This window comes from Argentina silus, assembly GCF_951799395.1.
Source record: "Argentina silus genome assembly, chromosome: 10".
In the NCBI taxonomy this organism is placed as follows: domain Eukaryota; kingdom Metazoa; phylum Chordata; class Actinopteri; order Argentiniformes; family Argentinidae; genus Argentina; species Argentina silus.
Genome location: NC_139664.1, coordinates 1,922,830 through 1,935,329, shown reverse-complemented (window position 1 = coordinate 1,935,329; position 12,500 = coordinate 1,922,830). Strand labels below are relative to the sequence as shown.

Genomic DNA, 12,500 nt, shown 5'->3' with positions numbered 1-12,500 from the left:
AACAAGCATCAGAGTATGAATAGAATCCTGTGTGTTGAGTTGTACGGGAGCCATCCAGCTCCTAATGCCCCTGGTGTGTGTGTGTGTGTGTGTGTGTGTGTGTGTGTGTGTGTGTGTGTGTGTGTGTGTGTGTGTGTGTGTCCGTGTGTGTCCTCCAGGGAAGTACGTGGGCAGCAGACCCATCAAACTACGCAAGAGCATGTGGAAGGATCGCAACATGGAGGTGGTCCGCAAGAAACAGAAGGAGAAGAAGAAACTGGGCTTGAGGTAGACAGGGGTGTGTGTGTGTGTGTGTGTGTGTGTGTGTGTGTGTGTGTGTGTGTGTGTGTGTGTGTGTGTGTGTGTAGGACAGTTGCTGTCCCAGACAGACACAGCTCTCTCTGGGTCCCACAATGCACTGCTCTACCGTTTTATTTTCTAGTATTTTTTGGTTGTTGATGATTGGTTCCCTCCTCCCTCACGCCCGTGGTCGGCCTATGAGGAGTGAGGTAGATGTGATGTCATCTATAGATACTGTATGCTGTTGTACACAACGATTCTCTGGATCCCTGTTATTGATAATGCCACCATTTTTGCTACACAGTGTAGATGTTTGTATATTTACAGTGGATGATTTTGATGAAGCAGTGTAATTAAACAATGCAAAGTTTTCAATAAAACCAAACATTTCTAAACGTCTTTTGTCACCCGCCTCTTGTGAATGCTGGCTCCGTTCCACCCACCAGCCACACGGGGGCGCACCGGTACCATGTACTGACTCTGTTATTCATGTCGGTTCATGATAAAGTGAAAATAACTCTAGAAATAGGATTGTCCAGTGAAAACTGATACACTGATAACTTTTTTTTATTCCAAACAAGACGAGTACAGAATAACACATTAAATGTGTACAGCGCTTTCTCATGGACTCGAAGCACTTCACATGTATACAGTAGGACAGGCAGATCATACAGATCTGGGTGGGTCTTCAGCGAGGGGAAAGACCGAAGTTGAGCGCTTATATTCAATTTCTGACCAAACATGTATTCGCCTTCAGTGTCACAGAAAGGTAGAAGTCAAAGAATGAAACACGTCGATAAACTGGGACGAAACGGCACAGACACAAAACATTGAGAAACCACGATGAATAAAGCGGATTAGGATGTCTAGGAAAGTCGTAGTTCGATTCTTGAACATGGAAAGAAATGTGTGTCCGCGATGAATCTTTATTTCATTCATCAACGACCTTTTGTTCCAGGGTCCCCCCCCCACCACCACCCTTTTCATCTATTCGTATTCATCATCGCTTTGTCCAGGGGGGTGGGGGGGGTGGACGTAGACGTGGGGGGTGGACGTAGACGTTGGGGGTGGGGGGGACGGGGGGGACGTAGACGTGGGGGGTGGTGGGGGGGGGACGTAGACGTGGGGGGGTGGACGTAGACGTGGGGGGTGGGGGCATCTCAGCTGGACCACAACAGTGCAGAACGGGGGCGCCTCGGGGTCCGTTTCACACCTCCGTGTCTGTTTCCCGGTCTGATGACGACAGACATGTTTCGACTGTTCACCAGGAAGTAGTAAATCAACACCGTGGACCGTTAAACGTCAAAACACGTCATTGAATCGACTTCGCCGTTTATTGCGGTAACCGTATCTCCTCTCTGGACGAGTGTTGGTGGCGACCAGGAGACACCGCTCATCCACACTTCCAACGCACGTGTATACCGTAACATCCCCGGGGCGACGCGTGCACCGTGGAAATGAGCAACCGAATCGGTCTGGCCGAAAGCTGCCACGCGAAATATTTGTGTCGGTAACGGGAGGACTGTAGTTGGCGACGTTTACAGGAGGTGTCAGTGAGAGGCATGTCCTCCTCCTCCTCCTCCTCCTCCTCCTCCAGACCAGAGGCGAGTCTGTGACGAGCGGTGCGCTCCTCCGTCTTCTGTCGCGTCCGGTAGTAAGCTGACTGTCTGGGGACGGACGGTTTCACGGTTTCATGTGTTGATGTGTTGAGGATGTGAGTTGTGAACCGGTACCTCGTACGGACCGACGGCACGTCAGCAGGACAACTGGAGCGGCGCTCGAGACGCGGATGAACCCGTCCAGCCTTCCGTTGAGCTCGAGAGACCGGATTTAAACACGGAGTCCCCGCGAGCCCAACCGTCCCCGAGCCTGGATACCGGAATGGTGGTAAGTCACGACTCTGCCCTTCAAATGGCTGCTGTGGTGTGTTTGTGTGGACCTTGTAGTTGGACGGTGGTGTTCCGTTAGTTTAGGCGAACGGTTTGTTCGTTCGGCGTCGACCTCGTCTGAGAGATGCTGCCGCCGTTGTTGCTATTAGTTACGGGGACACCGACCCGGCTGTCACCGCGCCGCTCAACTCCCAGACAAACTGCTATTGTCCAAACGTCGCTAATCTACCAGCTAATATTACAGTTGATGTAGCTAACCCAGCCAGTCCCAGTCTACGGCTAACCGTTCTCTACGTCTGTACTTCGTTATCCTAGTTCCCCATTTAGCTAGCAGCTAGCCACCCTACCGCTGCTAGCCACCCTGCCGCTGCTAGCCACACCGCTGCTAGCCACCCTGCCGCTGCTAGCCACACCGCCGCCCCTCCCTGAAACCGAGCATGAATGGCGGTGTTGTGTGTTTCTGCGAGGCGCTTCGGTTTAACGGGGCTTTCATCACCACTTGCCTCTCCAACTACAACCGATACGTGTCGTGTTCACGGTGCCATCGTTTAACACCATGTAACAAGGTTCAGAACGATTATAGAGCGGGCTTGTCGGGGATAACCAGATCATTTTGGGTCTTTGTCTCCGGCTAGTGAGACATCACCAGCGGCTCTGCCGAGCAGACTGTCCCACAACAAAGACACGAGTCCCCGGAGCAGCACCGGGACCGGGACCACGGTTTACCCACCGAGACTGACTTTGACACTGACCACTGTCTCAGAGGCGTTATTTAGTCAGTGTCTGGTTTGTTATAGTTAGTGTTGTGAGGTTACCTGACAGAACATGTGTTTGTAGTCCATGACATTTACGTTTTGGACGTTCATCAGACGCGTTCATCCGAAGCAGACAGCGGTGGTCCTCCGACGGGACACATGGAACTTGACTTTGGTCTGTCGTGACTGTAGGTGCAGCCAGCTGTCTGTAGTCTGTCCACATGAATACACTCATTCTGCCAACTCCATATCCATTATCTCCTCCTCACCTTCTCCTCTTCCCCCCCCCCTCCTCCCCCCCCCCTCCTCCTCTCCCTCTCCTCCCTCCTCTCCCTCTCCCCCCTCCTCCTCTCCCTCTCCCTCTCCCCCCTCCTCCTCTCCCTCTCCCCCCTCCTCCTCTTCCTCTTCCTCCTCCTCCTCCTCAGGCTGCTCTATCTACTATAGACAGCTGTGTTTGCATCAGGACGGGGTTTTGCATGCAGCAGTGGATCAGTCTGTTCTACCAGAGACCGAGGCCAGCCACAGAAACTAAAGCTGCAAGGAAAACCCCTGTCTACGGTTAGCCTAGCCTAGCCTAGCTAACACCAGACTGGAGGAGCTGTCTACGGTTAGCCTAGCCTAGCCTAGCTAACAACAGACTGTGGAGGAGCTGTCTACGGTTAGCCTAGCCTAGCCTAGCTAACAACAGACTGTGGAGGAGCTGTATAGGGTTAGCCTAGCCTAGCCTAGCTAACACCAGACTGTGGAGGAGCTGTCTACAGTTAGCCTAGCCTAGCCTAGCTAACACCAGACTGTCTGTGGTCTCCACCACCGCCCAACCAGCAACCAGGCTGTGACTGAACCCTCTGCTGGGGGTGACAGGAGACTACTGCCCGGCTGTACATGGTTTATAACTATGTAATAAAGGACTGGTCTAGGACTGACTGACTGGTCCAGGGCTGGCTGACTGGTTCAGGGCTGACTGACTGGTCTAGGGCTGACTGGTCCAGGGCTGACTGACTGGTCTAGGGCTGACTGGTCCAGGGCTGACTGACTGGTCTAGGGCTGACTGGTCCAGGGCTGACTGACTGGTCCTGAGCCTGGTGCAGAACTCAAGGACCTCACAGTCTCAATGCTGATTGGCTACCTTGACTTTGTCCTCTGAGCGTCTCCTGTGTGTGTGTGTGTGTGTGTGTGTGTGTGTGTGTGTGTGTCCAGCTGGTATAGCTTGTTTCCCTGGCCTGACCTGGTGCGAGGAGGGCATCAGCAGGTGACCACGGTGTTTAATTACCACCCCAGCGCCAGACCACCGTCTGGCCCAACACCAGTGTGTGTCGGGGAGAGAGAGAAAGTGTGTGTCGAAAGTATGTGTTTGTGTGTCGGGGAGAGAGAGACAGAGAGAGTGTGTGTGTGTGTGTGTGTGTGTGTGGTCTGACAGGACATGGATAGTGAGTGTGTGTGATGCTGTTTTGATATGGATGGTGTGTGTGTGTGATGGTGTGTGTGTGTGATGGTGTGTCGAGGCCCTGTAGGTCTGGTCTGTCTATGCTGACTCAGGTCTGCCTGGCATAGTTGGCACTGCTCTGTGTTGACAGACCCATTGGGATCTGTAGTAAGACTGGTATTGAGATGAGCCCCCCCCCTCGCCTGCCATGCTCCCCACCACCCACCAGGGGGTAGGGGTTAGTGTGTTGGGGTCTAGGGGTCGTGGGTAGGGTGTATAGTGTGTAGGGAGTGGTGTGTAGGGTGTAATGTGTTGGCTCTATAGTGTATAGGGTGTAGTATGTAGGGGGTATAGGGTGTAGTATGTAGTGTGTAGGGTAGGGTGTAGTTTATAGGGTGTAGGGTGTAGTATATAGGGTGTAGGGTGTAGTATATAGGGTGTAGGGTAGGGTGTAGTATATAGGGTGTAGTGTGTAGGGTAGGGTGTAGTATATAGGGTGTAGTGTGTAGGGTAGGGTGTAGTATATAGGGGGTAGGGTGTAGTATATAGGGTGTAGTATATAGGGTGTAGTGGTTGTGTTCATGTCTCTCAGCAGATGAGATGATATCATATCAGCTTCATCATAACAAGACACAGCAGAGGAATGGAATGCTGCTGCCAGAGTCAGCTGTTACATAACATCCTCCTCCCCTCTCCTCTTCCTCCCCTCTCCTCTTCCTCCTCCTCTCGTCTTCCTCCTCTCCTCCTCTCCCCCTCCTCTTCCTCCTCCTCCTCCACCTGGGCTGCAGGAATTACATAAAGATGTCCTCAATATACGCCCGCTTTCAGCTAGAGGGAGGGAGGGAGGGAGGAATCTCCTCTATCTCTCTCTGCTTCCTGTTTACAGTGATGCCATCCTCCCACTCACTGAAGGCCTAGGCACCTCCCCCCCACCTCCTCTCTCTCCCCCCTCCCCCTCTCTCTCTCTTCCCCCTCCTCCCTCTCTCTCCCCCCTCCTCTCTCTCCCCCCCCTCTCTCTCCCCCCCTCCTCCCTCCTCCCTCTCTCTCTCTCTCCCCCCTCCTCTCTCTCTCCCCCCCTCCCTCTCTCCCCTCCTCCCTCTCTCCCCCCTCCTCTCCTCTCTTCCCTTGTGTGAGGTGTTACTGAGGAAGTGACCCTGACCAACAAGACAGTAACAACCGTGTGTGTGTGTGTGTGTGTGTGTGTGTGTGTGTGTGTGTGTGTGTGTGTGTGTGTGTGTGTGTGTGTGTGTGTGTGTGTGTGTGTGTGTGTGTGTGTGTGTGTGTGTGTGTTCTCTGACCTCAGCCCACACCAAGAGGAAGTAGAACGCAGCTCTGAGCACAGACCACTGTCGCCCCTGACAACGCGCTGAGCACTGTCTAAACCAGTCCCCCCCCCCACACACACACACACACACACACAGTTCTACAGTATTGTTCAACGCTACAGCCAATCACTGACCAGGGGGAGTTGGTGAGGGAGGTTGAGGAGGTGAGGGGGTTGAGGAGGTGAGGGGGGGTGAGGAGGGTTGAGCAGGTGAGGGAGGTTGAGGAAGTCAGGAGGTGAGGAGGGTTGGAGGAGGTGGTGAGGGTTGAGGAGGTGAGGGAGGTTGGAGGAGGTGAGGGGGGTTGAGGAGGTTGAGGAGGTGAGACACACACACACACACACACACACACACACACACACACACACACACACACACACACACACACACACCCCCCTCTTTCTCACCCTTTCTCCCCCCCCTCCCCCCCTGACTGCAGCTGGTATGAGGGTAGAGTGTTTAGTATGCTGCTGGTTTCTCTGTGCAGAAGAAAAGGGACAGAGCTCCCAGAGGGGGGGGGGGGGCAGTAAGAGGACTGTTTCCCAGGGACCCTCCTCCTCTGGAATGTCCCTGACGGAGCTGGCCTTGCCCTGACCACTGACCCCTGACCCCTGACCCTGCATCTAAACCAGGTCTGAACCAGGCTGAACCAGGTCTGAACCAGACTGTACCAGGCTGAATCAGGTCAGGTCTGAACCAGGTCTGAACCAGGCTGAATCAGGTCAGGTCTGAACCAGGTCTGAACCAGGCTGAATCAGGTCAGGTCTGAACCAGACTGAACTAGACTGAATCAGGTCTGAACCAGGCCCCTCATGCCCTTGTCACAATAGAGACAGCTCTCGAAGGTGAGGAGCCCTTGTCTCCTCCTCCCTCCCTCCCCCCGCCCTCCTCCTTCCTCCTCCTCCCCCCTCCCCCCGCCCTCCTCCTCCCTCCTCCCTCCCTCCCTCCTCTCTCCCCCCCGCCCTCCTCTCTCCCTCCCTCCCTCCCTCCCCCCGCCCTCCTCCTCCCTCCTCCCCTCCCTCCTTCTCTTCACAACTTGGCACTTGTTGACCCTCCCACTGAACAGCGTCACACACACACACACACACACTCACACACTCACACCAATGCTCCAGAAACTCTCCTATCATTACCCTCTTATTCACTCCCCACAGAAAGAGGGGCTGACACCTCCATCACACTGGGCCACTCAGAGAGGGGGGAGGGGGGGGAGGAGGGGAGGGGGGGGGGGGGGGGCATGAAAGGACAGTCTTTGAACCTATTCTTCCCTTGAGAAAGAGGGGGGAGGGGAGAGGAGGGAGGGTGGGGGGGGGGGGGGGGGTGCTCATTACTCTCTTTCATACATGAAGTGAGGCAGTGAAAGGCAGAGGATGAAGGAAGGAGCCTCAGGAGGAAGTTGTTTACATTCTCGAATCTAGACCAACGTCCCTGTAACCTCCTGTGGTCAACAACCACAACCACAACTACAACCACATCAACCACCACAACCTCAACCACATCAACCACCACAACCACAACAACCACAACCACAACAACCACAACAACATCAACCACACCAACAACCACAACAACCACAACCACATCAACCACAACAACAACATCAACTACAACAACCACATCAACCACCACAACCACAACAACCACAACAACATCAACCACACCAACAACCACAACAACCACAACCACATCAACCACAACAACAACATCAATCACAACCACATCAACCACAACAACAACCACAACCACATCAACCACAACAACCACAACCACATCAACAACCACAACATCAACCACAACAACCACAACATCAACCACAACCACAACAATGTGACCTGGAGAAGACAGAAGAGAGACTCGCTGGAAGTGAAGATGCAGAGGCTTATCGTGTGTGTGTGTGTGTGTGTGTGTGTGTGTGTGTGTGTGTGTGTGTGTGTGTGTGTGTGTGTGTGTGTGTGTGTGTGTGTGTGTGTGTGTGTGTGTGTGTGTGTGTGTGTGTGTGTGAGGGGTGGTTATTCTGCTTGACTGCCCTCCTCTCCTGTCCTATTGTCTCCTATTGGGGTCAGGGACAGGACCTGCTGAGAGAGGGGGAGGGAGGGAGGGAGGGAGAAGAAAACAATGATCCTATTAACAGACAGGGATTTGGTCATGTGAGAATTGTCAGGATTGATTCATGCAAAGTGGTTTTGGGTTATTTATACAGTATTTGATGTGTGTGTGTGTGTGTGTGTGTGTGTGAGGAACAATAAATGGAATCGAGTCATAATTCTGAACTTTTCTGAACACAACAGCATTAACAACATACAGCACAATAATAACAGATTGTTAATAACAGTGTTAATAACAGTGTTAATAACAGAGTGTTAAACATGGTGCTGTCCTGTGTGGGCCGGGCCAAACAGCACCAGGGGTGGGGTTCCCCTGAGTTGTAATGAACCAGGTGTGTGTGTGTGTGTGTGAGTGTGTGTGTGTCGGGTAGCTGGCCACTCTCTCTCTCACTCTGTGCCAAGCAGGATGGCAGCCTTCACTGAAGGAATGACACCCCTGCTCTCACACACACACACACACACACACACACACACACACACACACACACACACACACACACAGAATCTCCCCCTCAGAGCCTACTATGCCAACAGGTTGTTACCATAGCAACCACAGACAGATGTGGGTGTGTCCTAGTTGATCTGTGTGATCTGAAGGATGGTTACTCAACCACTCTCTGGTTTCTGTCTCTCTCTGTGTGTGTGTGTGTGTGTGTGTGTGTGTGTGTGTGTGTGTGTGTGTGTGTGTGTGTGTGTGTGTGTGTGTGTGTAGCGTGGTGAGGCCAGTAGGTTGGGAGATGCTCCATGTGTGTACTGGCCGTGAGCCGGACAGTCATGTCTGGTAAGTCTCCGCCTAGCCTGTCTGTCTGCCTGCCTGTCTGTCTGCCTGTCTGTCTGTTTGTCTGTCTGTCTGTTTGTCTGCCTGTCTGTCTGCCTGCCTGTCTGTCTGTTTGTCTGTCTGTCTGTCTGCCTGCCTGTCTGCCTGTCTGTCTGTCTGCCTGTCTGTCTGTCTGTCTGTCAGCATGTCTGTCTGTGGTCTGCATGTGTGCATGTGGACAAGAGATGTATCTGAATGATGTAAGTGAAAACAGGCGTGTGTGTAGTTGCGTGTCCTTGGTTTGTTGGTGTGCATGTCTGTGTGTCCTTGTCTCCTGCCCCCTGGTGGATGGAGCAGTGCGGTGTTTAACCCCAACATGTTGGTGGGCTCACTGTCAAAGAGGCTCAGAGGCGTCCAGTGGAACCACAGTCAAACAAAACACCTCACCCACCATGAGTGCAGTTGGACATCTCCTACATCAAGACAAGTCTGTTAACAGAAGAGATTTGAAGATGAAGAAATATGTTGAACTCTTTCTCTTGGGTGCAATCATGCAGCTTCTATTTCCAACATGTCAGCTTTCTGTTGAGCTACGACCACTTTAGCAGATCCAGAGCAGCAGTCTGTCCCCAGAGCAGCAGTCTGTCCGCACAGCAGTCTGTCCCCAGAGCTCCAGTCAATGTTCACCTTGAAACGGTCAACGGCGCGGTGGATTCCTCCAGCAGGAATTTGGGGTTTCGTTGACAGGCCATATGTCTGGCCGATGAGGTCTGGACCCAGCCTGGCTGATTGATCTGGTCCAGCCTGGCTGTGTGTGGAGCGTGTTCATACCCTGGGCCAGTGAGTCAGGCTGAGGGTTCTGCAGCCCTGTGGTCTGGCCGCTGCCTCTCGGAGAGCTGTGCTTCTTTTGGGGGAGTTTGAAAAGAAGGTTCCAAATGATGATAAGTCTACAAAGCCCCCTGGGACAGTCAGTCACTGAGCAGTGCTGCTGAAGTGTTAAATCCAGTTGGTGAGCAGAACAATGCACAGACTGTGTCTGGATCCATCTCACTCAGTAGGGTTTGAACCCCACCCCTCCCTGCCGCCTGTCCTGGGTCTGGGCGATCAGCGTGTCCCTCAGGCCCAGTGGCTCCAGAACCAGAACACACTTAATGGTGTTGGCGAGCCCACTCCCAGTGTTCACCGTGTTGCTTGGTAACAAGCCTCTCAGTCGCAGTGTTGCCTGGTAACAAGCCTCTCAGTCGCAGTGTTGCCTGGTAACAAGCCTCTCATGTCACAGTGTTGCCTGGTAACAAGCCTCTCAGTCACAGTGTTGCCTGGTAACAAGCCACCCATGTCACAGTGTTGCCTGGTAACAAGCCTCTCAGTCACAGTGTTGCCTGGTAACAAGCCTCTCATGTCACAGTGTTGCCTGGTAACAAGCCTCTCAGTCACAGTGTTGCCTGGTAACAAGCCTCTCAGTCACAGTGTTGCCTGGTAACAAGCCTCTCAGTCACAGTGTTGCCTGGTAACAAGCCACCCATGTCACAGTGTTGCCTGGTAACAAGCCTCTCAGTCACAGTGTTGCCTGGTAACAAGCCTCTCATGTCACAGTGTTGCCTGGTAACAAGCCACCCATGTCACAGTGTTGCCTGGTGTAACAAGCCTCTCAGTCGCAGTGTTGCCTGGTAACAAACAGCGCAGCACTATAACCGTCTGTGACCGGCAGCCTTGGACATCTCCGTGGCGATCTCCTCTCTGTACACTTGGTAGACATGTTCTAACAGTTCCTTCTGTAGAGTTGTGGAGGTATCCTTAAATACGGGCTTCATACCGACAATCTCCCTCACAGAATCTCAACCTTCAGGGTTCAGGGTTCAGGGTTCAGAGCCTACTATTGTGACACGTAGGGCAGACTCAGTTTTACAATTTAAAGCAAGCCATTATTCTACCCAGCATGCACCTGTTTTCCTCAGTTTCTAGGTTATGGCGCCCAATGTTGCATCAGTACGCGATGTCAAGCTGAGAGGGGAGGGGGGAGGGGAGGGGAGGAGAAACAGGAATAGCAGGAATGCTGGCGTTAGATCAGGACCATGTCAGTTATGACTGGGATCAACTAGGACAGGAACAGCCTGCAGACAGGAGGGAGGGAGGGAGGGAGGGGGGGGGAGATGGAGGGGGGAGATGGAGAGAGGGAGGGGGAGAGAAGGAGAGAGGGGGGGGAGATGGAGAGAGGGAGGGGGGGAGATGGACAGAGGGAGGGGGAGAGAGGGAGGGGGGGAGATGGAGAGAGGGAGGGGGAGAGAAGGAGAGAGGGAGGGGGGAGATGGAGAGAGGGAGGGGGAGAGGTTTGGAACAGGCCTCATCATTCTAACGTGTGTTGATGTCTCTGCTGCTGCATGTTTCTGGGTCAGCCGCCATCTGAGGATGGGCCTCCACCAGCCTCCCCTGTTCGACCTCCCTGAGCCTCCCCTGGTGTTCTACCTCCCCCAGGCCTCCCCTGGTGTTCTACCTCCCCCAGCCTCCCCTGGTGTTCTACCTCCACCAGCCTTCCCTGACGTTCTACCTCCACCAGCCTCCCCTGGTGTTCTACCTCCCCCAGCCTCCCCTGGTGTTCTACCTTCACAAGCCTCCTCTGGTGTTCTACCTCCCCCAGCCTCCCCTGGTGTTCTACCTCCCCCAGCCTCCCCTGGTGTTCTACCTCCCCCAGCCTCCCCAGTGTGTTCGCGCACACACACATACACACACACACACACACACACACACACACACACACACACACACAGATGAACAGCTGATCTGAGCTCTGACAATGACCCAGGGTTACCAGCGCTGCTCTGCTCTGCTCACCACATCATCAAATATTCAACAGGTGTGTGTGTGTGTGTGTGTGTGTGTGTGTGTGTGTGTGTGTGTGTGTGTGTAAGCAGGTAGCAGGTAGCTGGCTCAGTGCAGATAGAGGAGATGGCCATGAAGGTAGTGTCTGAACGGAGCTGACAATGGAGGACAGGCAGACAGACAGGCAGGCAGACACCAGGACAAACAGACAGACAGACACCAGGCAGGCAGACAGACAGCTCTCGTGTCTGTAGATGGATCTCACTGAAGGCTGAATAGACTCCTCCCCCTCCCCCCTCGTCAAGATGTTTAAGAAGAGGAGGATACAGAAGGTAAAGAACAGGAGGAGAGGAGGAGGGTGGAGAGAAGGAGAAGAGGAGAGGAGGAGGGTGGAGAGGAGGGGAGAGGAGGAGGGATCAGTTAGAGGGTAAGTGGATGTAGAGTGTGGAGCTAGTCTCCAGGTAGCTTGTTCACCAAACCACCTGGATTACACTACGTAAGAGGTGTGTGTGTGTGTGTGTGTGTGTGTGTGTGTGTGTGTGTGTGTGTGTGTGTGTGTGTGTGTGTGTGTGTGTGTGTGTGTGTGTGTGTGTGTGTGTGTGTGTGTGTGTCCAGGCCAGATCCTCTTTCAGGTTTATTGTTCCAAAGAAACCCAACGCTGGAGAAGGGAGGGGGGGGAGGAGGTCGAAACAAGGGATGTGGGGTTACCAGCAGTGCTACAACATGGTTTCTGCTCCACTCCTCTCTCTTTCTCACACATACACACACACACAAAGCAGGTTTGGTCAGGCTGGTCCAGGCATGTGAGGTGGTCTCTGCGTGGACCAGGACCTGTGACTCCTGCTGACCCCAGAGCTAACAGTCTGTGTATCTCTGTGTGTGTGTGTCTCTGTCTCTATGTGTTTCTGTGTGTGTGTGTGTCTGGCTGGCGTCCTCTCCTCTCTCCTGGGCACACACACACACACACACCTGCTCTGCTCCGCTGATTCCAGCTATGAGAGAGAGACAGACAGGATGGTGTTGTTGCTGGCAGACAGACAGACAGGCGGACAGACAGACAGGCAGGCAGACAGACAGACAGGCAGACAGGCAGACAGACAGACAGACAGACAGACAGGCAGAGAGGCAGACAGACAGACAGACAGAGAGGCAG

The 12,500-nt window shown here is 53.6% G+C and overlaps 2 protein-coding genes across 2 annotated transcripts in view; both read left to right on the top strand.

Annotated features, from left to right (window-relative positions):
• rbm42 (RNA binding motif protein 42) overlaps window positions 1-668 on the top strand; it is a 7,881-nt gene extending 7,213 nt beyond the window's left edge. The window contains exon 12 of the mRNA XM_083678238.1: window positions 159-668. Coding sequence (XP_083534364.1) covers window positions 159-271 — 113 coding nt within the window. The 3' untranslated portion in view covers window positions 272-668. The remainder of the gene's footprint in view (window positions 1-158) is intronic.
• An 823-nt stretch (window positions 669-1,491) lies between these two features.
• Window positions 1,492-12,500, top strand: part of arhgap33 (Rho GTPase activating protein 33) — a 38,626-nt gene continuing 27,617 nt past the window's right edge. The window contains exon 1 of the mRNA XM_083678561.1: window positions 1,492-2,166. Coding sequence (XP_083534687.1) covers window positions 2,161-2,166 — 6 coding nt within the window. The 5' untranslated portion in view covers window positions 1,492-2,160. The remainder of the gene's footprint in view (window positions 2,167-12,500) is intronic.